At 49.6% G+C, this 22,793-nt stretch overlaps 1 protein-coding gene across 4 annotated transcripts in view; it reads left to right on the plus strand.

Annotated features, from left to right (window-relative positions):
- MSI2 (musashi RNA binding protein 2) overlaps window positions 1-22,484 on the plus strand; it is a 386,294-nt gene extending 363,810 nt beyond the window's left edge. Inside the window, exons 12-14 of one of the 4 annotated variants that reach the window (XM_045070322.1) lie at window positions 12,692-12,900; window positions 14,746-14,818; window positions 17,260-22,484. In XM_045070322.1, the coding sequence (XP_044926257.1) occupies window positions 12,692-12,900; window positions 14,746-14,787 (251 nt within the window). In that variant the 3' untranslated portion in view covers window positions 14,788-14,818; window positions 17,260-22,484. The remainder of the gene's footprint in view (window positions 1-12,691; window positions 12,901-14,745; window positions 14,819-17,259) is intronic. The other 3 variants (XM_045070324.1, XM_045070323.1, XM_045070325.1) reach the window with 3 other exon arrangements.
- The last annotated feature ends 309 nt before the right edge of the window (window positions 22,485-22,793 follow it).

Raw genomic sequence — 22,793 nt, forward strand, 5'->3', positions numbered from 1 at the left:
GGCTTGATGAGGTCAAGGCAGGCTGGATTCTCGGGGACCTTGAAAACTCAATCCCTATGGTCATGGTGGTGGGAAAGGTTCATATGCCTCACGGCAGTGGAGCTTGGTAAGGATGAAACCAGCTAAGGAAGATCAGCCTGGCAACAGTCCCACAGAACAGAGCTGGACACCTCCCTAAGTCCTGGGGCTGGGGTTGGCTTCATGACCTGGAACAAGGAGCAGGGCTGACACGAGAGGGCGTTCCCTCACAGGGCTCCACCTTCATTTTCTGTGACTCTCCTTCCTTTTGCCAACAAGTTGTTATTCATTCCCTACCTGGGGTTGTTGGTCCCCACTCCTGGGCCCTCATGGCAGCCACTGCCAGTCTACCTCTCTCTGTCCTTGTCTTTGCTCCCTCCACTCAAATTGGCTCAGACTGCCAGGAAGCCACACCTGATTAACCCTACCCAGGTGCCCCTCCTCAACATAACACCCTGTCCTCGGTCTCCTTTGTGACTGGTGAGGTCTCCTGGATGAAAGGCAGGGTTCTGACTCTATGGAACATGTTTTGCATATATCTCCGAGTGGTGCCCGCCTTCTCCAACAATATAAACCATCCAAACTCCAGGAGGCAAAGTCAGCCTCATTCTTAGTGTAGATAACTAATTATTTTGCAATCGGAGAAAGCAGAAAATAAAGGGGCCCTTTGTTCCTGGATGCTTATTATAAATATTAATAAAAAGGTCTCCCCTTGCCAGCTCGGAATCCTGCAGAACAGGAGGTGGGCAAATAATGCTTTTGAACAGCTGTGATTGGCTTTTGGAATTAGATCTGTCAGGATGGGGGAGCCACGGTGAAATCAGTCTGTGGCATGAATAGGAGGGTTCTGGCCATTATCTCAACATTCACACCCACCTGCAAGGTCCCGGAAGGGAAAGATAGCTTGCAAGTGGTTGATAGAATGCTAGAGACACTTCCCAGCCAATTTTAATACATGATGATGATAAAAGTAATATGTTTGTAATAACTTCTGCATTATGAGTGAGCCAAGGGCTGTGCTCAGCCCACCTGCCTTACCCCATCTAATTCTCCTAATCCTATGAAGAGTGCACTATCATTCCCGTTCCCATTTTTTAAAATCTTAAAACTGTGGCTTAGATAGCTTGTCAGAGGTAGTAGAGACAAGACCAGAACCTGGGTCTGTCTCATTGCATCTGTGCTCTCAGCCATGTCAGCGGAAGCTCTGTGGTGCCAGCCCTTCCGATCTGTGAGCAGAGGTCTGCATTTTTAACACGTACTCAAGGGCAAACCATAGCAGCCCATCAACTTAATTCTCGTATCCTCCGGGGAAGAGAGAAGCCAAAAACCATTTACAAGAGGCCTCAGGAAGCATTATGTGCACATTTTGCACCTGCTTCTGCTGTTGCAAACTTAAGGTCATGGTGCTGTCTGGCTTTGGCTGACATTTCTGATCTGGCTTTCAGTCCCTGAATCCTTTTCAGACCAAAGGCAGACAAAGGAGACCCAGAGGAGGCGTGGTCCGGTAAGGGAGCCAGCCTGAAGGTTATTATTAGTTGACAGGAGCCTTTAACTAGTACGGGACTGAAGGAAGTTAGCCACTGCCCGAAAGAAACTAGAAGATGGAGCAAGGGAGGGCCTCTCTGGGCAAGACAGACCCTCTCCCGTTCCCCTAAGGGATGAGTCAACATCCCTTCCTGTGAGCAGTGAGGACTGAGTCTGGAAGGTCGCTGGGAAACCCAGCGTAGCCCCGGGGCTGGGAGCGGATTGGCCGCCCAGTTGCTGGGGCTTTGCTTTGGACCAATGGTCGTGGAGGGGCGGGGCAGGAGGCGGGAGCAGCAGGACCCTCGGCCAATCGGCCTTCAGGGAGGCTGGGCTCCCGGTACTATGGCAACCGCGAGCCGGGGCTCATTTGTTTTGTAGATGAGTAATTACTACGCAATTAGAGAAAGCTAAAAATAAAGGGGCCCTTTGTTCCTGGTTACTTATTAATATTAATAAAACGGTCTGTCCAGGTCTGTGGTAAGCAATCAGTGCAGACCTGTGCGCCTGTGGTAGAGCACTGTGGGAGGCTAAGGCTGCCGCAGCCCCACTTTCTTCTCTCTTTCTAGAAGTCGTTTCTGACTGTAACCTGCCAGACGGTTGGCTTTTCAGGCCTTGGGGGAAAGAAAGGCAGAGTCTTCCAGACACGTGGGACCCAGGAGGCCCTGGAGTCAGGCGTCAGTTAGGCACCCACCCAGGTGGAAGGGTCTGGCAGTGTCAACCCGGCCTCCAGGAAAGGTCACAGCACGGCAGCCAAACCGGAAAACCTGGACCGATGTTGGAGGATCCAGTTTTGCCGTGTATCCGTGGCCACACTGTTTGACTTTTCTGGGTCCAGACTGTCCTGGACCCAGTAGTCTTCCCTCCCGAAACCTTCCACGGAGGCTGCCCCCTGAGATCTCAGCGTCTTCCCAATGACCTGGCTTGGATATGACTCGTTGGAGGGTTCCACTGGGTTCGGGGACTGGCCCCAACAGCTGTCCGTGTTCTGACCTTGGGACAGAAACAGCTCTGAGGCTTCCCTTATCTCTCTCTCACCTTCCTAGGGAGTGAGGTTGCCTTGGGGATTAATCAGATAAGAAAAGATGATAAACAGGTTTTTTTTTTTAATATTTTATTTATTTGACAGAGATCATGAGTAGGCAGAGAGGCAGGCAGAGAGAGAGAGAAAGAGAGAAAGAGGTGGAAGCAAGCTCTCCACTGAGCAGAGAGCCCGACACGGGACTCGATCCCAGGACCCTGAGATCAGGACCTGAGCCAAAGGCAGAGGCTCAACCCACTGAGCCACCCAGATGCCCTAAACAAATTTTTTTTTTTTTTTTAAAGAAGATGAGAGCATGAAGGAGTGGGGAATTGGAAAGATTCAATTCCGGTCTGGTTCCAACACTCAGGAGTCTGGGTGATTTCAGAGCTTCAGACTGGAGGGTGCTTAAGGACCTTTCAGCTCTGTAGCTCGAGGTGGACACTGTTTCCACAGCTCTCGATCCCTTGTCATGGTTGGGGGCGGGGGTCAGCGGGTGATAGTGACAGTGCCTTAAGAGCTAAGAAGAGTGACTGGAGAGAAAGCCAGGGGCTTCCAGGTGATGAGAATGTGTTTAAAACCAGTCAGCGCTGCATTTTTTTTTTCCATGCATGGAGGCAGTGAGAGGGACAGAAATGTTTCCGGAATCTAGGGTATCACTGAAAGAAACTGGTCAGATTTCCATCCTTGGGGTGTGGCTAATTTAAACATTTAGGGTTTGGCTATCTGGATGGTATTTATTAATAAAGGCGGACCTGTTAATAGTTACTGTCTGTGAGCAGATCTGAGAGACCGGGGCCAACACAGTGGTTCAGGAGCTTTGCTGCTTGTTGGAGTCGCCAACACCTCACTCCTTGGAGAGTTTTTAAAATTCCTGCTATCCGGGCCACACTACAGACCCATCAGATCAGAATCTACCACCCGGGTGAGCCCCAGGCCCCAGTAGTAGTGACAGCTCCCTTGGTCAAGTCCATCGTGTAACCGTGGACTCAGGTACCATCAGCTTCCTGCCAGATGTAGAGCCTTGCACCAGCTCTGTGACTTTGTCACCGGTGTCCCTGCCTCGCAGTGTGTACTTAGAGCCCAGCCAGCTAGCTCACTCCCGCCTCCTCTGGTGGCCAGGAGAGCTGGCCTGGGTTCTCAGCCCGCAGCCAGCTGTCCTGCCCACAGCGGATCCTCCCAGCAGGGCCAGGAAGTCCATCCCTCCAGGGCAGGCTGAAGGAGTCTTTGTCCTCACAGATGGATTCGAGGACAGGCCTGTCCCGGCTGAGATTAAGAGCATGTTCATATAGAACCAACGGCCCGAAGCCGCCGTAAACATGGAAGCAGTCGCCCTCCTTGACTGTCTGATGAATGGGGGCCTCTTGGTAAGGTCGGAGTTTGTTTGTTATTAAAGACCTAATTAGAAACATGAGAGGGAGCTGAATGGCTCTGTGCTTGGCTAATTAGTGACATGTATGCGCCCGCTTTGAACTTCAAGGACACAGAGCTATTAGTGCTTACATCAAAAATGGATTAAACTCCTGTGCCTTTATAATCATTAAAGACAGGCTGCTTGAGTGGAAAGCCTTTCGTCCAGGTCCTCGAGGGGCTGCTCCTTGGGCCCCCCCCCCGCACCCGGCCCCCCTGGTTGTGAAGCCCAGAGCAGTGAGTTTCCATGCAGTGGGATGGGGTAGTAAATACTGATGGTCCTAGGGCAGTCCAGCTCCCCGCAGGACGGCCCCCAACAGAACGCAGTGCGCTCTTTAGGGCCTGAGACCAGGCCTCTGGGCACACATTCTAGAGGAGTCCCTCTGTGGGTGCACGTATGGGAGGGCTTCCTTTCTGTCTGGTAGCACCCTCTCCTCCCCACCCTGACCACAGCCATCCTGCCTGCCTGCTTTGTTCCACCCAGGCTTGTTCTGGGATGTGGCACAGAGGAAGGCGGTCTAGTCCTTTGGGAGAGACGCTGTCCCCTATCTCCTGTGGCCAGTGTGGCCCAACCCCAGGAGCCCCAGCTTGATGGGGGCGACGCCACCACCAGGGAGCTCCTAGGGTGGAAAGGGCAACAGAGCCCATGTCTTCGGGAGCTGGCACTCCAGCAGGGGAGGTTTGGTGTCTTGTCCTTGTGACCTGTCTGAGGCAAAGAAAGATTGAGGTAAACCTAAGGTGTCCTGTCAGACTATGATGCGGGGAAGGACAGCCGAGCAGCGGGATTCTGTTTGGAGAGCAGCTGGGAGTTACCTTGATGTTCAAGTGAGAGCTGGGTTCAGTCTGGTCAGAGACACTCCCGAGACCCGTTCCCTCCCTGCTATAGCCCTCAGTTTCCTCATCTGTAACCCACGGTGATAAGACCCATTGCCCAGGTTGTCAGGATTGTGAAAAAAGATGGCATTGAACACCCACACAGTAGGTGCTCAGTCCATATTAGTTCCCTTGTCGGCCTGGCACCTTTAGAAGCCACAGCTTCTAGAACTTTGTGCCTCTCGCCTCTGGACCCTATTTTGCCCACAGTAGTACGAGGCTTTCCCCCGCTCCATCTTCCCCGACTGGGACAGGGGTTTACCAAATTCTTACAGCGCTTTTTCCTCACGACTGCGAACACTACAGGTACGCAGTGCCGGCCTTGGACTTCATGATGCTTTCTTTTGACAGGATGTAGTGCGGGGAGCGCACAGCGAGGCTGCAGTGGGAGGGGTCACTCACAAGGTGCAGGCTCGGTCCAGGCAGGCTGGGAAAGAGCGAGTGAGCGCACACAGCCCAGCAGCACAGAGGGTGGTTGGGTTCCTATGGGGAAAAGCCAGACCAGTTTCTTTTTTGACAGGATAGAGCTGGATGGGCCTCAGGGACATAGGCAGTCCCCAGATCAAAATGAAGCAAGGGGCGTTCTCGGGGTTAAACTAGGAGACGCTGCCTGAGCCGGGCAGCCTGCCGAGGTCCCTTGAGCTGGTGAAGCTGTTGGAGCCCCGCAGACAGTTCCATTTGGCTCAGCCTGTGCCAGACGAGCCCCAGTGACCCACATCATGGCCCTTCCTTCCCCAGAGGCCCCCCTCTCCCCCTCCTCCCTCAGACACATGCAAACGAGGGCTGTCCCTCACTACCCTTGGGGTTCTGGGAGAAATGAGAACCTGACAGTGACTCCAGAAAGTTCCTTCTTTACCCTCACAACAAAGCCCGGTTTGTTTGGCCACCGGCCGGAGGCCCACTCAGGGCTAATCCATCTCCAGAATTTACCCCATAAGCAGATGGCAGCTAACCACTCACCCCACTTCTCATTGCCCCCCTTCCCCACCAACCCCAGGCTGGTCCTCTGTGAGGAGGAGACACAGCCACAGACCCAAATCAGGGCTGATAACAAAAGAGCATCAAGATAGAAAACAAGCTATTTATTTTCCGTTGAGATGGTATCTCCACATAATATCGTCCTAGCCACAAAGCGTTCCTCAGGCACGTTCATTCTGGGTATTTGGGGCTTTCGCCTCACGCTGATCTGCGTGGTAACACGAATCTCCCAAGTACCCCTCTAACATGTGACAGGAGGGCTGCTGAGCAGCCAGTAGTGAAGTTGGCTCTGCAGAGGGGCATGATTTGACCAGAAGCTTCGACCATCATTCCACGTAATCGTTAGTCCCAAGTCCTCGGTTCTGCGGCCCGTGCGTTCCCTACTTAAGATAGGCCCTCGGCAACCTGCAGACGTCAGCACCAGCCGCGCAGCGGTGCGAAGCAGGTTAGGTTTTGAGAGAATAAGCAGAAACTGCAATCTTACAAGACCGTAGCACCGCTGTAAATGACATCCGGAGTGTTTGTGACACTGACTTTCCCGTCAGCCCCGTGCACGAGCAGACACTGTCCACATGTCCTGTGCAGTATTTAAGATGAGCCTGGCATCCCTGGATTTGTCCGGACTTGTTGCTGTCGGGCTGAGTTCGTACCTCTGTAATGTATTCGGTTTGTGTATGGAGACAGGGAAAAGGAAATGTCATTGCATTACTCTCTTAATCCTCTCCTAGGTTTGAAGTGTTCCTTCCCTCACTCTTCTGAAATAGCCTGAATTTCAGCAGATATATATACATAGATATCTATCTATCTATCTATATATGTAATATTAAATTGATCGTCCCTGCATCTGGGTCCCTGAGCTGATTTGACTCTAATTTACTGTGTCATACTGTTTTCCCAGGTTGGATGTAATTGCTGGTCCTCTCTAGGTCTCCCCGCTTCACGCTAAGCTCTGGAAGGAAGGTTAGAGCCAGGATCCCTGGGACCTAGTGGCCAGGCAGACTGCAGGCATGTAATTCCTCCTTGCTCTGCTGGAGACATGCTGTAATAATTCACAGCTGAAGATTTCTCCTTCCATGAGCAGGAACAGGGTTATCTTTCCATGCTAACCTTTCGCATTTGACCATCTGCATTGATTTATAGTGGGCCCTACTTTCAGAGGGCACAGAGAATCAGAGCGGGGTCCTCAGCTCTGTTCCCAGGAAGGCCTTGGCTGCCCAGCTGCCATTCTTCAGAGCCCATGAACAAGGAGCAAGTGGCTGGCTGTGAAGAGGGACCTGTGAAAGTCTCCACTGTTGACAGCCGGTTGGCATTACGGACCCAGCATCACTGGGCACCCAGTGTTGTAGGAGAGTCTTTTTTTTTTTTTTAAAGATTTATTTATTTTTAGAGTGAGAGCATGCGTGAGTCGGAGTGTAGGGGCAGAGGGAGAGAAACAGACTCCCCACCGAGCACGGAGCTGGACGCAGGGCTGGCTCTCAGAACCCTGAGATCATGACCTGAGCTGAAATCAGGAGTCAGACGTTTAACCCACTGAGCCACCACGGTTGCCCCTGCTGTGGAGTTTTTAATGAAGGCAGATAGAAGCATGATAGGGACAAGGGGAGGTAGAGGGAAGAGTTGAAGGAATGATGACCTTGACCTCTTTTTTCCCTCTGGCATCAGCCTGTCAACATGGCCCCTCTACTCATTCCCTTTTCAGTTTCTTTACATTCTTTAAAACAAAAAAACCATAAAACCCAGTGTGATGAATGAACACAGGCCTGCCTTCAAAGGATATCACAGGGGCTTCTGTTCCTGGCCCTCCTGTCTGCTGGGAGCTGGGGGTTGGGAGTGGGAGCCCTGACAACAGACAGCCCAGACTCCCTTCTCCTTGGCCCTAAAGTGCCCTGTGTCTTGAGCTTTGTTTCGGCAGCACAGTACCGTCAGCTGGACTGGGTGAGGACAGGCCCACCGTTCCCGGTGCCCTGTCTTCAACAGCCCACACTCTGGACATGTGCTAGGGGCCGTCAGGTTTTCCCGTCCCAGATGAAACCTGGCAGCGGTGTATCGTTCACAAGGTAGATGACTGCAGTTGTCTTGACGGCTGGCCCTGCCCCTTGATGAAATGTGAGACCCACCAAACCAAGACCACGGTCTAATAGCTGGGACTTGGCGGAGCCCCGGCTTGTCCCGGATATGTGGGCTGAGCTCAACTAGAAAGGATTTTGTAAACAGTTCCTTCCTCTGAATCAGTAATCATCCAATTTTCAGGTCTTAGAGCGAGACACTCCCAGAGGTGTCTCCCCCCCCCCCCCAACAAAATCTTGGGCTCTAGCTTTCTGGGGCAGGTCCAGTGACCCTGCGGACATCGGCACTTCTGTACTTTCGAGGCTGTTCTTCCCCACCCCCAGGGACCAATTCCGCTCTCAGCCCAGCGCCTTCTGGCCACAGTTGGGCAGAGCCACAGGCAGACCATGTGCCAGTGGGAAGGCAGACTCCTCCCTGGGTTTGCTTTAACACCCTGAGGTACCCATGAGCTTTGGATGAGCTCCTGTAGGTATGGGCCTTTGTTAGGGTCTCTGGGGGTAAGATTCCCTGGGGTTTCCTGGCTCCGCCATCAAGGTCTTTCATCCCCTTGCCAGGCAGAAAATCCTCCTTTAATCCAACTCAGAATGCCTCCCACTGTAAGTCAAACGCATTTCCTCTTGCTGGCCTCAGTGAGATTCCCCGCCCTTGCTTTCCTGTCCCCCATGTCTCAGAGTCCTTCATCCCGGTCCAGCATGACTCAGTGCACTGGGCCGATGAATTGGGTCCTTTTGTAAATCACTTCCTGATTGGTATGAATTGTGTTTTCCTGTATCACATTTTCCTAAATCTGCCTATGGCACTTGTCTTACTGGGCTCTGCCTACAGAACTATTTTAAAAAATATGTTTGTTTTCAACTCGACAAGTTACAAAGTGCTTTCTCTCTCCCATCCTCACGGAGCCCACCGAGAGGCAGGCGAAGGCAGACCACGCTCACGTGGTACAAATGAGGACCCCGGCAGCCAAGGGGCTTAGCCCGAGGCCCACAGCCAGAAGGTCAGGGCTAGGGTCCCACTCGGGTCTTCTGACTCCAAGTCCAGTGCTCCCTTTCTCTGCACCACCGCTGCCTCCCTGAGCATACCAGCTGCCTGGACCCGGAAAGTGCAGGGGACGCTGGGGACTGGCAGCTGGGGGTGAGGGAGAAGGAACTTGCCCAGAATTAAACCACTGGTAGGGTGCTGCCCAGAGCGGCTGGCAGGCATGTGGCCCTGCTCCTCACAGCGAGACCACACACTGCCCACTTAGTGCTCACGGCTTCTGCAAAGAAATGCCAGGGTGTTCGCAAGATGGTGTCCTCTCCTGGGACAGGAGTCGGGGTGTCCTGATTCGTAAATCTCAGCACCGTGTATTCAGCAACACATACCGAGACCCTCTCCCTCTCAGCGCGCGCGCACACACACACACACACACACACACACACACACAGCCAAGCAGTACCCAAGGGACCCTTGCCTGCTGAGGGTGCTGTCCCATCCCCTCTTCCTGCCCCATCCTGGTCTGGGGGACTGTTTCCAGCCCCTCCAAAGGAGGCTCAGTGCCTGGGGAAAGGAACCCTCCACCAAAATCCTTCCCCAAACATTGCAGCTCCGGGGCTGCTTTCTCGGCCTGCCTGCGTCTCGCTCAGGTCACGCCCCTCAGAGGGAGGGAAAGGGTCCTCAAATGACTCCCCTTCCGGTGTAGCCAGCCGGTGTTCAGTACGAACTTCCCAAAAGAAGAGGACAACCTTGTCCCTAATGCCCTCCCCCCACCAGACAGCAGGAACAGCTGCTGACAAGTTTGCATGCCAGGTGGCACTTCCCCCTCTTCGCTGAGCAGCCAGGGCTGTTTGCTTGCTGTGCATGGGTGTCTGGATGGGCTGTCTAGGGACCTGAACCTGCTTTCCGGAGCCTGGGTCTTCTCCCTACAGAGAGATGAGGAGGGAGTTGGCGGCTGCAAAGTACTGAGGCCTGATATCTACCACCCCCCCCAACCCTGTCCACCCCGCCCCCACCCCCTGCACGGAGCCAGTTGCTTGCTGCCTGTCCGCTGCGCCCTCTGGCGGGGACCCGAGGCCTGATCTTGCGCCCCTGGCTGGGGGAGAGCCACAAGGTGACTTTGAGCAGGGATCAGGCCCTATGAGGAGAGAGTGTGTAGCAATATGGGACTTGGGGTTTCCAAGCTGTATTCTCATCGGATGCCTTCTTCTCAGGGTCATTTGCTGACAGGTGACTGAGCAGGGAGAGGTGTTGTAGGCTAAGAGGGGCTGCTAACTGTGAAATCCCTTCAGACCTCCTGGGCGCATAAGGACTGGGAGAGGGAGCTGGGATGGGCAGATCCCACTGGCCCTCTTTGCTCCTAAGCACACAGAGGGGACTGTCTCTGGCCAGCATCCTTCTGTGGGCCTGCTACATCCTGTCTCCCAGGTTGCTGCTTCTGGCTGGATGGGTGTCTTGTTGGCTTTCCCTCCTGAAAGGAGCCAAGATCAAAACCCCCTTCTCCCCAGCCCCGAGGTAGGTGGGCCTGCCCACCATCTTCTTGCTTCTTCATCTGGCGAGAGGAATAAGAAGCCAAAAAAATCTTCCCATCTTCCACTGTGGGGTCCCTCCTCTAGCTTCTCTTTACCCTGAAACAGAATTGGCTAGTTACTGTGCATAGTGGGGGTCAGCCACCTGGGTAGACCAGGAGTCTACTGTCTGAGCTCCATTTTCCCTAGCCCAGAGCAAAAAAAAAAAAAAAAAAAGTGTTAGACCAAGATAATTCCGCCTTTGAATATCTCAGCTTGATATTTGCCTCCATGAGTGAGAAAGGCCAAATGTTATCTGCAAGTTTAATCTTCTGTATTCAAAATTCCTGCCCCCTTTGTCTGCTCTTGCATTCGCAGATCAGCCTTTCACTGGCTCTAAGCCTCTGTGGTTTTTTTCTCTTGAAACTGTTTTTTCCATTGCCAGTTGACTCATTTCTCAGCTCCAGCTTCCAAGGGACCTCACCTTCGAGCCTCCTGCCTCCAGGGCACCTGGAGCTATCAGTTTCCCTTTTCTCTGCTCAGTCAAGGGCCAGATGCGGCTTGGTTTGATCTCCTTTCTGTCTCCATCTCCTGCCAGCCTGGCTTGGGCGCGTGGTCAGTCTCTTCCCACCCCGGGCGCACACCGGTAAAAATCTATGCACATCTGGCTCTTCGAGGCCTGCCAGAGGTGGGGGGCTGCAAGCACAGGTCCCTGGGGCCAGACCGTGGCCAAGAGCAGGGCTGCAGATGTTGAAAGCAGCTGGTCACAGGTCAGAGAGGGAAATGCCATGGGAAGCAGAGGGAGAAGACTGTAGTGAGAAGCATCCCCTTGGAGCCAAAGTCATGGAAATACGTAGCGTCCAGATTGTCTGGTTCTTCTGCGTGGGTTAGCTGTAGTCCCGAAGTGGCTGGCCCCAGCCAGACTCACCTTCAGCTTTCAAAATCAATGAGAACCTACTTTGGCAATTTAAAAAAAAAAAAAAAAAAAAAAACCATTTTGGAGAAAAAAAGTTTAAGCAACTAAGGGGAAATGAAAGATGAGACCAAATTAACCTGGTTGCTGCGGTGGCGCTCACTGAAGAAGGAATGATGGAATTTGTTGGGGGGGTGGGGGGTGGCGCTACGCCTAGGCAGTGTCTCCTCCCGCTGTCTCTCCTCACCACCACTCTCAGGATCTGTGGCTGTGAAGGCGCCTCTCTGGAGCACAGGAGCATTCCGAGCTCTTTATCTCAGCCTGGAGTTTACAGGAGGCTGACTAACAAAAGCAGGCATTTCAGTCAGATATGCTTTAGCTGTAAATTGGTTCAGTCCGTATGCTTTGCATTCATACTTCTTTGTCTTTTTTTTTTTTTTTAAACAAAAGGAAAAAAAAGTTTAAACCCCCCCCTTTCCTTCTACCGCAGGAGGTGAGTGCGTGGGTGTCCTGTAAGAACCATTGGCATTCACCCAGCTTCGGCCCCAGCCTCCAGATTTCGCCATCCCCCACCCTCCCCCCTCCCTCCATCCCCTGCTCTCCACCCCAGAAGGGGACCCCTCGCCACCATCATTACAGTCACGTTAAGATGCCCAGATTTTCCATGACATACCCCATCTTCTGACCACGTTCAGTAGTGATGACTTTCATACAGGGATCTAACTGGGGGTGGGGGGGGGGACGTAGCCAGTGGGGAGGCGGGAAGTGGTTTGGGGGTGGGGGGCTGGAGAATGGAGATCTTTTTTTGTTTTTTTTGCTTTTTTTAAACAAATTTGTCATTTAATGGATCCAAAAACAAGAAAAAGCGAAACCAAAAAAAAAAAAAAAATTAAAATCCCTTCCCCAAAAGATTTTTTTTTTTTCCCTCCTGGACACAAATTGCTTTGTTTCCTGTCACGTTTTAATATCAATATTAACACAATGTGTAGTCTAAAACTAGTTCCTTTGTAGTTTGCATGGGATGTGAATGCTGTCTCAACGTGCCCAGATCTAGACAAGACTGCATGAGCACCAATTCAGATGTGAAAACCAATCTTTCTCTCTCTCTCTTCCTCTCTCTCTTCCATATATATCTCTATTTCTCTTGTGATAATTTGGTGGGCAGTGAAGCACCTCCGGTTGGTTGCTGTAGTGTGTTGAATGATTGTTTTTTTATTCTATTTTCGGAGCTCCGAGCTTCTTAGTAGTAGCCTGGGCTGAGTATTCTTGAGTCCCTGCTGATGTTTTCGCATGGCCTTGGTTGAGTGTTAGAAGTTGGGCCTCAGCTGTTTTTCTCGAGTGTTTGGCTTGTAATGACCGGTGCATGCCTGGCTTCTGGCCTCATACCCAGCTCTATTCTCTGCACACCAGTCCTGAATAGCTACAGTGCTCAACCGAATTTTGGCGCGCCCGCTTCCCCGGCAGGCTCCAACCCCGCGCGGCCCGGAGGCTTCCCGGGGGCCAACAGCCCAGGACCTGTCGCCGATCTGTACGGCCCTGCCAGCCAGGACTCCGGAGTGGGGAATTACATAAGTGCAGCCAGCCCACAGCCGGGCTCAGGCTTCGGCCACGGCATAGCTGTAAGTACCTCCCGCCCCTCCCCTCCTTTCCCGCCTGTCTCCCATGGGAGAATGTGCCAGAAGAGCCCAGGGTTGGGGGCTGAGGAGAGGACAGTGGGTCCCGCCCCGCCCCCATTCACTTCCGCCAGCCACCCGGGGCTGAAGCTCCACAGTTTGGATGTTTCCTGAGCAACCTGTATGTGGCCATGTGATGATGGAGTGGAAGGAGCCTGAGCAGGTCAAGTTCAGATCCCCACTCCATCACCTTCAGCACGTGCAACCTTGAGCCCCTTATGTAATCTGTCAGAACTTCACTGCCCCGGCTGCAAAACGACAATTAAGTATGCCTCCCTCAAAAGATGGTGTGAGAATTAATGGAAATGGGGTATGTCACCTGCTAGCACATAACAGGCCCTCAGAATGGTCCCCCCTGCTGGACCCCTGCCTTCGGGAGACAGCCATGTGGGCTGGGACTTGAGGGGCTGGGGGACCCTCCCACCTCCACCTCAGGATAGCAGCCTTGGTCAGTCTAGTCCCCGGGCCTGAGGTCCAGAGGTAGCACTTGGCCCCGGGACCCGGTGTGGGGTTCACGCTTCATCCCGGGCGGTTTCCTCTGCTAATGTTTCTTAAAGTTTCCAGGTTCCAAGTAAGTTCCCATTTGTGTTCTTTAGCCGCAGCCCCGCGGAGGCCAGATGCATTTGATATTTGTAATGCTCTGTGGTTCTATAATCTGACTAATCCAGGCAATGGAAATTTGCTTAACAGATTTGCATGCTGTTTTCAGATTGTATTGTTCTTTCCCCTCCTGGTGTGTGTGAGCATGAATGTGCCTGAGCCCACTCGCTCCATGTTCCTTCCATTTGGGAAACCGAAATTCGGCCACCCTCCATTCTAGTCAACCTCAGCATTTTGTAGGTGGTTTGGTTTGGGGGCTAAGATGGGAGTGTCTGCTGTTCCAGGTCCCGGCCTGGTCAGGTGAACCCTGCCTCAAGGGCTGAGCTGGAGAGAACAGAGCAAGTACAGTGTGGGGCACTGGCTCCCTGCCCACTCCCCACCCCAGCACTGGATGCCATGAACAAACATACACACACACACACACACACACACACACACACACGTGCGCATACACGCATGCAAGAATGCACATATACAGTCCAACATGCATGTGTGCACTCTTTCCCGTACTGTCTTACACACGCGTGTACACACACGTGCACGTGGCCATCACCCCTGGCCGGTGCAATCTGGGTCCTTGCTCTATTCCATTCCCAAACCAGTATCACTGAAGTCAGGAATCCGATGAGTCAGATCCCCGCAGGTGAACTCTAGCACCAAGTCCGCGGTAGCAGTATTCCGTTTCAAGCTGCCCTGTTTGGGAGACCTTCTGTCACCACCCAGAGCATGACTCACTTCCATTCACAACGCCTGGAAACACAGACCTGACTTGTTCTTGAAAACCTGGGTCTCTTGACCTGTGGGTTTCTGAAATGACCACACGTGGCATCACATTTTGTCTGCGCTGGGCTTGCTCTCTCCCCAGCTGGAACTGTCGGGACTGTGGGCAGAGACACTGGGATCCTTGCCCTCCAGGGTCCGGGGCAACAGCGCCCAGCATTTTGGGCCTAGGCCTCTCTTTGCCCTCAGCCACCACCCCACACCCCTGGTGCACCTGGCTCTCGATTACCCCCTGGGCAAGCAGAAGGGCTTGGGTTAGGGTGTGGGGGCCCCTTGGGGCGCAGTGTCTCAGAATTACATATTCATGCTGGCAACCACGGTCTAGTCCTAGAGATAATTTCCTTTCCCGGAATATGACAATCTGTTCCCGTGTATAGCGTGCTGATGACCTTAACAATTGTGCAATTTTAGGGACCTTTGATTGCAACGGCCTTTACAAATGGATACCATTGAGCAGGTGCTTCTGTTGCCAGCCCACTCTGAGGTACTACCTTCTCTGCCCTGTGTTCCCGCCCTGCCGGGCACGTCGCACCTGTGTGCGCCCCGGCCTGCAAGTATGCACAGGCCCTGGCCTCATCGCGCTAGCGCCTCTCCCTCCTCCTCCCCAACCCCTTGGCAGCGGGGTGGGGGCCAAAAATCCAGTCTTTTACTCTCTCATCCCTTTCTCCAGCTGTAATCATGACCCCTACCTGTTTTGTTTTGTTTTTTCTTGATTTGATTCTTTTGATCCCTTATCTTCTCCCCACCCCTCATCTCTCTCTGTCTTGAAATTATGACCAAGAGTATAGGAAACTGGAAGGTGATCTCGTGCTAGGTCTGTCCCAGGGGGACAGAGGTAGAACTCCAGGCTTCGGCCAAACCTGGGGCCAGGGCCAACCCCTCCAGGGTCCCGCAAGATGGCTTTTCAGGTCCCTGGACCCTTTCGGTCCCCCAACACTCTCTGGCTTTGGCTCCTGGGGTTCATGCAGTCATACAGCCAGACACTATCTTTTAGTGAAAAGAAAACATTTTTGCCAGTAACTACTGAGTAATTATCCAGATTACCGCACGAAAAGCAAATTAAATTAACGACATCACCTGCGTAACATGGATTTGGATCCCTGCCAGTTTCCTAACCTTTTAAACTGAGCTCAAGTTAATTAAACATTTTTTTTAAATCACTTTGATGGGGATATGGAAGGGGCGGAGTGGAGGAGAAGGGGAGGCTGGGGCAGTCAGTGAAAGAGCCTCTTGCCACAGTCTCGTTGGAAAATAAGTATCTGTTGCTCTTGGGAAGAACCCCAAGAAGGTAGAGGGGTTCTCTCGTGAAAGCTGAGTGTGTTAGCGCGTTAGCCTGGGGGCTTGAAACATGGGTCTGTCTCTCTGGAAGGGAGAGGGTAACAGCTGAGGCTGGGCCTGGGTTCCCACTGGGGTGGAGCATGCTTCCCCCCGCCCCCCACCCCGGGAGCTGGGACAAATGAGAAGCAAGGCTGGAGACAGACTTGCCACTTTGGTTTGCAGTTAATGGGACAGCTCTCTCACAGAGCGGGGTCACTCTAAGCCCCAAGTCAGCCAGGACTCTCAAGGGTGGGCCCAGTGGAGAGGACCAGATTGAGTTGAGTTCCATAGATCTCTCTTGGATTTCTCTACTGTTGCTGCTAAGGAATCAGCTCAACTAATGCAACTGCCTCTCTTAACCAAATAAAGCCCGTGTGTGATTCTCCCCACCCCTCACCTCCACTTCCCTTCGAGCACTGACCCCAGCCGTTGCTGGCCAGAGCCAGAGGCCACTAACAGTTTGAAGGAGAGCTACTCACTACTAATTAAGCTGGGTTTGGGGGCCCAGGGGAAGTAAGGTTTCTCTGAGCAAAGGGGACTGAACTCCCCAAGAACTCTGGGGATTGGAGGTGGTTCCAGCCCTTTGTGGAGTCAGATGAGGAGGGGATGGAACAGGTACTGGGCGCAGCAGGTCCCTGCAAGGTCAGACCCCGAGGCTGCCCTGCACCGCCGCCCTTGTGCGCTCTTCCTCCCCTAGAAATGAGGGTGGGGTAGGGCTTCCCACCACAGCCCGCCCTCTCTTCCACGGCCGCTGTGGGAGTGGGGGGGCGGGACGGACAAGGCACCCACCCCATCCTCCTCATCCAGCTTTGGACCCGGTTCCCACAGAAGGGATATCACAGTTGAGAGATTGATGGTAGCACCCCACCCCCAAAATGGGATCACATGTTTGAACTGAAACACGTAATTTGTCCATAACTGAGGTTTCCTTCTCTGACATTTAGTGCCCTCCACAAAGGAGGCGCCCAGGCTTGATTCAGGGAGACTCAGCAAGTCTGTGTGAGTCGCGGACCTTTCTTTGTTTACTATAACCAAAGCTGGGTTATGTGTTGCATATGTTTTCCTGACTTCAAGCCCTTGATACGAGATAAAATTTTTTTTAGATTTTTTAAATTTGCATTTTCAGTTATTGGCAGTCCTTGACGGTATTTGATAAAGCAGCTTTTTTAAACATTTGGCTTTGAAGACCAGAAGTTTAACCAGAATTTAAAAAAAAATCCCTTGTCAGTTTGCAATTCACCAGTGGAGCCGAACACCCAGCGTGGCCACATCTGCTGACCACATTTCCTGCCACTACCCACCCCCAAGAATTCAACAGTGCCGTAGCAAGTCAGCGGAATAGCAACTCAGCAAAAATGAGTGGCAGGGCTGTCCGCTCCCCAGTGTCGGGCGTGGCGAAGATGCCCGATTTTCCAAGCAGTGATCGCAGGAAGCTGTTAGCCCCGCCGTTTCCAATCATGAGTTCAGTAGCCCGTTGTAGTCCTACCCTGAAAGCGCTAAGTTAACAAGTTGGACTCAATAGTACATTTGCCTGACACATCTTTTCTCTCCTCCTGCTTCCCACTTTATGTTCTCCTCTGGGCGTCCGTGACCTTCCGCACCCTGCAGAGCATACCTGGATGTCCAGGCAAGACTGGGCGAAGTTTCTGAGTGGCCCTTTGTTTAGGTGATGTCATCAGACCTGGACCCCCACCAGCCTCACTCCCCATCCCAACCAGAGGTGGCTCACTTCGGATCGAGGGTTGACTACATCTCATCATCTCACGAATCTGCTGTAATATAAGACAACAGCTTTTAAATGTGTATATAACCCATGATTTTTGGTTTTGTTTTGTTTTTTTCTTGATGGTTTCCGGTCCTCTTCTCTCCCCCACTCCCGCCCCTCCCCTTCTCCTTTTAAATCTCTTTGAATCACATTTGGTAGTGATTTTGACTTAGTCTGGTAGTCATATAGCTTTAATATCTAGTTAAAAGCTAACCATAGTATAATTGTTATATTAAGGTATTATTTTTTTCTTAAAAAGATTTTTTTTTTTTTTTTGCTTGTTTTGATTCTGTTCTCACTTTTAAAGGATGCTGAGATGGTAATATTACTCTCAATATTTTGGTACCAATTCTGAGACTGTATGGCTTTTCCAGTGGAGCGCGTACACCTGCGGAAGCAAAGTTGTGGAGCGGGAGGTGGGCATCAACTTTCTCCTTTGCGTCGTCTAAGAAGTGAGATGTAGTAGGCTAATTAACAGACTCTATAGCGGTTCTTTTTTGTGACGTCTCTTTGTTAACCTAAGTATATCTATTTTCGGCAATAAGGTAAGGACGACCATGTTTTGAGTGTCCTCCTTTTCTATAAGTGCTTTTTTTCTGTTGAAAGAGGTGATATTATAAGGTTTTTTGAAATTGTGAATTCTAAAAAAAAAAAAAAAAAAAAGAAGCGTTGTAAATACAATTCCATTAACTACATAGAAACTATTAAGAAAGAGAGAATCAAAAAAAATATTTTTGTGAGGGAGTCGGTCCCAGGCAGTTCAATGCTCTGTGGAAGGAGGAGGGGAAGGCATGATAACCCAGTCAGTTCCCAGGAGGAAGGACACCCCCGCTGCCAGGACGACCCCCGGGAAAAGTTAGAACACTGTTTAGCTCCTTCTGTCTGTGTGATAGACCTAAGAACTGTATTAGTGTCATACCAGCATATTAACCTCTCGTCTGTGCACAGCTTCAAATGTTACCGTCTAGTTAGATTTTTATTTAAAATATGAAAAACTGCTTTTCCCAAGATGTTTTTTAAAAACAAAGCTACAATTTTAATATTTAACATATTTAAAGTTTCAAAGCACACCTGTTTGGCTTGGGTGGGGAGGGGGTGGGGGGACATTCTTTTTCAGTCTTAATTTTTAAATATTTGATCATTTTCTATTGTCCAACCATTTCAGCACCTCCAAAGGTCCCTAGGACACTTGGCCTCTCTTTGCTCCCCTGCCCCCCACTGCCCCGCCCCAGCCCCGGGGAGCGGGGGAGGGGTGCCCTCGGGCCAGGGGCAGATAAGCCTGCATTAATGAAACCTTTTCTCCATTCACTTCCTATTTACAAATTAGGAGAGCAACCTTTTTTGGTTTATATATTTTTTTTAATACCTCAGTGCTGCAAGTATCACCAGAGAGGCTATGGAAGAATTTTTTTTTTAATTTATTGTAGATGTAAACAGAATTTTAAAAATAAAAAAAGTATAAACATCGCTGCACTGTGACTGGTGGGAAAAACTGACAGTTTCCTGTTTGCACATGTTTAACATTTGGCTGTTATAATATATGGTCCTCGGTTGGGGAAAGATACTTATGATGAAGGATATTTTTTAATTTAACTTTTTTTTAATATTGGTAATAGGTCGGCAACAGCAACTCTAGAAGTACAACTCAATAGATGGCATTAAAACATATTGTAGTGTGGATATATATTTTTTTCTTTTTTAAAATGTGATATTGATGTTTTATTAATATTTTTTAAATTGTTACGTTTATAAATTTGGTACTTAAGGCACAGCCAGTATGAGACACTGAATGCGACATTTATTATAAAAAGCTGCTGCACTCCTATTTTTATAAATTTTACTAACAAAGTAGACTAATGTAGACTTTCACAGACGTGGTAGGGCAAAAGCATCTTCAAACAAAAGGCTCCAAAATGCTAACTCAGAAAGAAAGAAGAAAAGCCTTTTTCAATTCTAATTAAACAGCAACAACATTTAAAAAAAAAAATCTGTTTTTCCGATTAAATGTTAGGTTGTTTGGTGAGGGGTTTATTGTTTTGTTTTTTGTTTTTTTCTTTCTTTTTTTATTTCCAAACAACCAAGTTGAGTAAAATGCTGGGCGCTTTTAAAATATCAAAACTTGTTCGAGTGATAAAATAACAAAATAGAGAAGTTTTATTAAAAAAAGAGAAAAAAGACCATAAATTCCCAGAAATTCAGTGTCTAGACTAGGGAATTTATTTACTCTTTTGTCCATGTTGGTGATGTACTGTAGGACCCTTCCTTTCTCTGCACCCCCATCACCTCATAGAAGACTCTTTGTTGATCACTGTCTGTTAATAATGTATAAAATGGCTATCTTGTAAGCGTGCTGTCCTCGTACTAGTGTAGTGACTTTTTTTCTTCTCTTTCTTCTAGTACATATTGATAGGTATAACGTAACTAAGGTTTAAAAAAATTAGACATAGTTATTCAGATTTAGGACCAGTAAGGATAGAACTTTCTCTTATTTATGGAAAAAAAAAATGCTAATAATTTTGGGGCAGGTTTTTCCTTTCGATTATTTTTTTTTCAATTTCAACTTTTTATTTTATTTTTGCTGATCTGATGTGGTTTCAACTAACCCAAGGTCTCATGATGTTCAAATGCCGGCAGAATCTGCGGCGTTTTGTAGATTCCCACCCCCCCCCCAACTGTGAAGGGGTGTGCCATACTACCTTAAATGCTAATGCTAGATATGCAAAACTGGATTTTTTTAATTTATTTTTTAAAAGAGGGAGGCATGGTATATTAAAATGATTTTACTAAGAGAAAAAATATTTTTTTAAGAATGCTCAGAAGAAATTGATAATCTGTGTGAATATGTTTTAGATGTTTATAATACCTTTTGAAGAGACCCAGTAGCCCATAGCACAAATCTCGTGGAAATCTGATATGTTTTAATGTGGCTACCTAGGTTAAGGTTCACGTTAGTCCCCCCACTCATCTAGAAGTCCATTTTGAAAGATTTTTGTAAATTATTTTAGCACTGATGTTCAGCCTTGTCTTTGTTTCAGTTAAGCTCAATGGCGACCATGGGAACCACCTTTTCGCCTTCCCCGGGGGGAGAAACCCTCTTGGCTGATGGCTTTTCCCCCCCGGAATCACGAAATAGCCACCGGGTGACTTTCTGGCTTCCAGATCCATCTGCCTGGGACCCCCGAACTCCTCTCCTCCCAAGCAGAGGGGAGTGAGTGGCATTAGCTCCCGGACCCATTCCTGGTTCTACCTGGACATGGAGCTGACGGGGACGGCCAAGCCTTTGGTCCCCTCCCCAGGAGCTTTCTCAGCCCTGGTTTGTGGCCTTCCTCACACCCATTGGGAAAACCAAACAGCCTCGTGTTCTATCCCAGTCGCTCATTGGCTTAATTCAAACGAAGTCCCGACAGGCCTTTTTACGTTTCTCTCCTTCATAACCGTCATCCTAATTTGAATCTGTAGCTTGGACTTTAAGGTAGCATGGCTCTATTGCTGTCCATTTCCTGTTTCACTGCACAGCAATTCACAGCCAGTGAATGTTACACATCTTGCTAGACTAGTCTAAAAATCATTGGGTAATTGTTGGTTCTAATGACCTGAAAGGTGTTCAGTTTTTGTTTTCAGGTGTTTTTGGGTTTTTTTTTTTTTCTTTTGGTTTTGTTTTGGTTTTGTTTTAGGGGTTTTTTGTTTTGTTTTGTTTTTGTTTTTGTTTTGACAAGGGGGGGTTCTTTTTCATTTGGGAGATTTTGGAAAAAAAAAAAATGTTTTTTCGTTCCAAATAGAAAAACAAAACCTATTTTGATCTTTAGTGCAAACGAGGGCTAGGGACTTAGCCACCACCACACCACACTGCTTCATCCTGCCGTTCGCTCACTGCAGCATAATCAAGAATAAAGCAATATAGTTTACTACATTTTTTATTGAAGGTCAGCCATGCTTTCTGTATTATATTGCATATGAAATTGTTTACAAAAGAAACACTAACTCATACTTCTCTTTATCAGTTGGGAGTGGCGCGCAGAGACAGAGGGAGACTGTGCCAGGGGGGTAGGGGTGCGGGGCAGAAAGAATTTTCTTTCTTCAGTGTGCTTCAACAAGCCAGGCTACCTTCCAAGGAAGATAAAAGTGGGGGGCAGGGGAAGGCAGAGGGATGGAGGCTGGCAAGCACACTGAAGAGAGACACTGGTGGGCTCCTCTGCCCTCCCCTAAGCAGAAAAGCAGCAGAATCAGCTCAGCCCGGTCCTGGGCACAGACACTACACAAGGAGACGCTGTACGTTAAGCAATACTTTAATACTGTAATATGTTTGTTTTCTTTCTTTCTTTCTTTCTTTTAACCAAAAAGTAAGTAAACTCAAAAAATATATATATAAATAAAACCCACCCCTCTGGGGAAGCAACCTTAACTCAAATACTTGGCTATCAAATAATCAGAATGTATTGTCTCAGACAGGACTTCATTTCTGGGAGGCAGGGGCGCGAGGGGGGAGGGGGAGGGGGTCTGAGAGCCAAAAGTTCCAGAGCCTCCCTAGAAGGCTCTCAGCTACTGTATTCTGTACATACTGCACCATCCTGTGTGGAATCTGTGAGTGTCCTCTCAAGTGGCGTGGGCTAGCCAATCTGCCGTTCATGGTGTATTGTAAACGCGGAATTCCATATGTAATAGGATGCAAGTCTAAGCGTTTCATGTGGACATAAATGTATCTAAATAAAACTTTCCCTAGCACTGTGGCTGACCTCACCCTTACTTTTATACTTTAGTATGAAACTGATGACAACTTTGGTAGTGAGTATTTTTTTTATATATATACATATATATGTATCTATCTATCTATATATCGCAAGCATCTTTCAGGTCTTTGTGTGTGGCTTTCTTAAAGCCCTGTTGTAAAAAATTACTATGTGGATGGCAGTCTCTCACATCACAGATGTGGAAAGTATAATTTTATATTTGTATTTTCAAATAAATAAGTTTGTGAAAGGTTTCCATCCTCTACTGTGGTCCAGAAATCAATGTGTTTGTCTGACAAAAAAAATAAATAAATAAAATACAATAAACTGTTTTGAACAGAGTTGTCTGGTGTTCTTTCACTTGCAGGGGAGGGCTGGGGGGGGGGATCCCTGTTGCTTGGTTTTTTGGGGGAAAGTGTTCCCAGTCATACCTGTGTCCCCTTACCTCTCAGTGCCGGTGCTGGCCACAGCACGTCCAGTGGAGAAGAAGCCCTTCCGCTGTGGAACATGTTTATGAAGAGACAAGAGAGTGTCGAAGAAGCTAAGTGGCTCTCCAGGTTGCTGGCCTCTGCTATCAACAGCCTGCAGGAGAAAGCATAGAACCAATTCCATAGCACAGAACCAATTCCATAACCCTTGAGTAGGAGTCT

The sequence above is a fragment of the Mustela putorius genome, unplaced genomic scaffold, assembly GCF_011764305.1.
Source record: "Mustela putorius furo isolate JIRA1106 unplaced genomic scaffold, ASM1176430v1.1 tig00003962_pilon_pilon_pilon, whole genome shotgun sequence".
Classification (NCBI taxonomy): domain Eukaryota; kingdom Metazoa; phylum Chordata; class Mammalia; order Carnivora; family Mustelidae; genus Mustela; species Mustela putorius.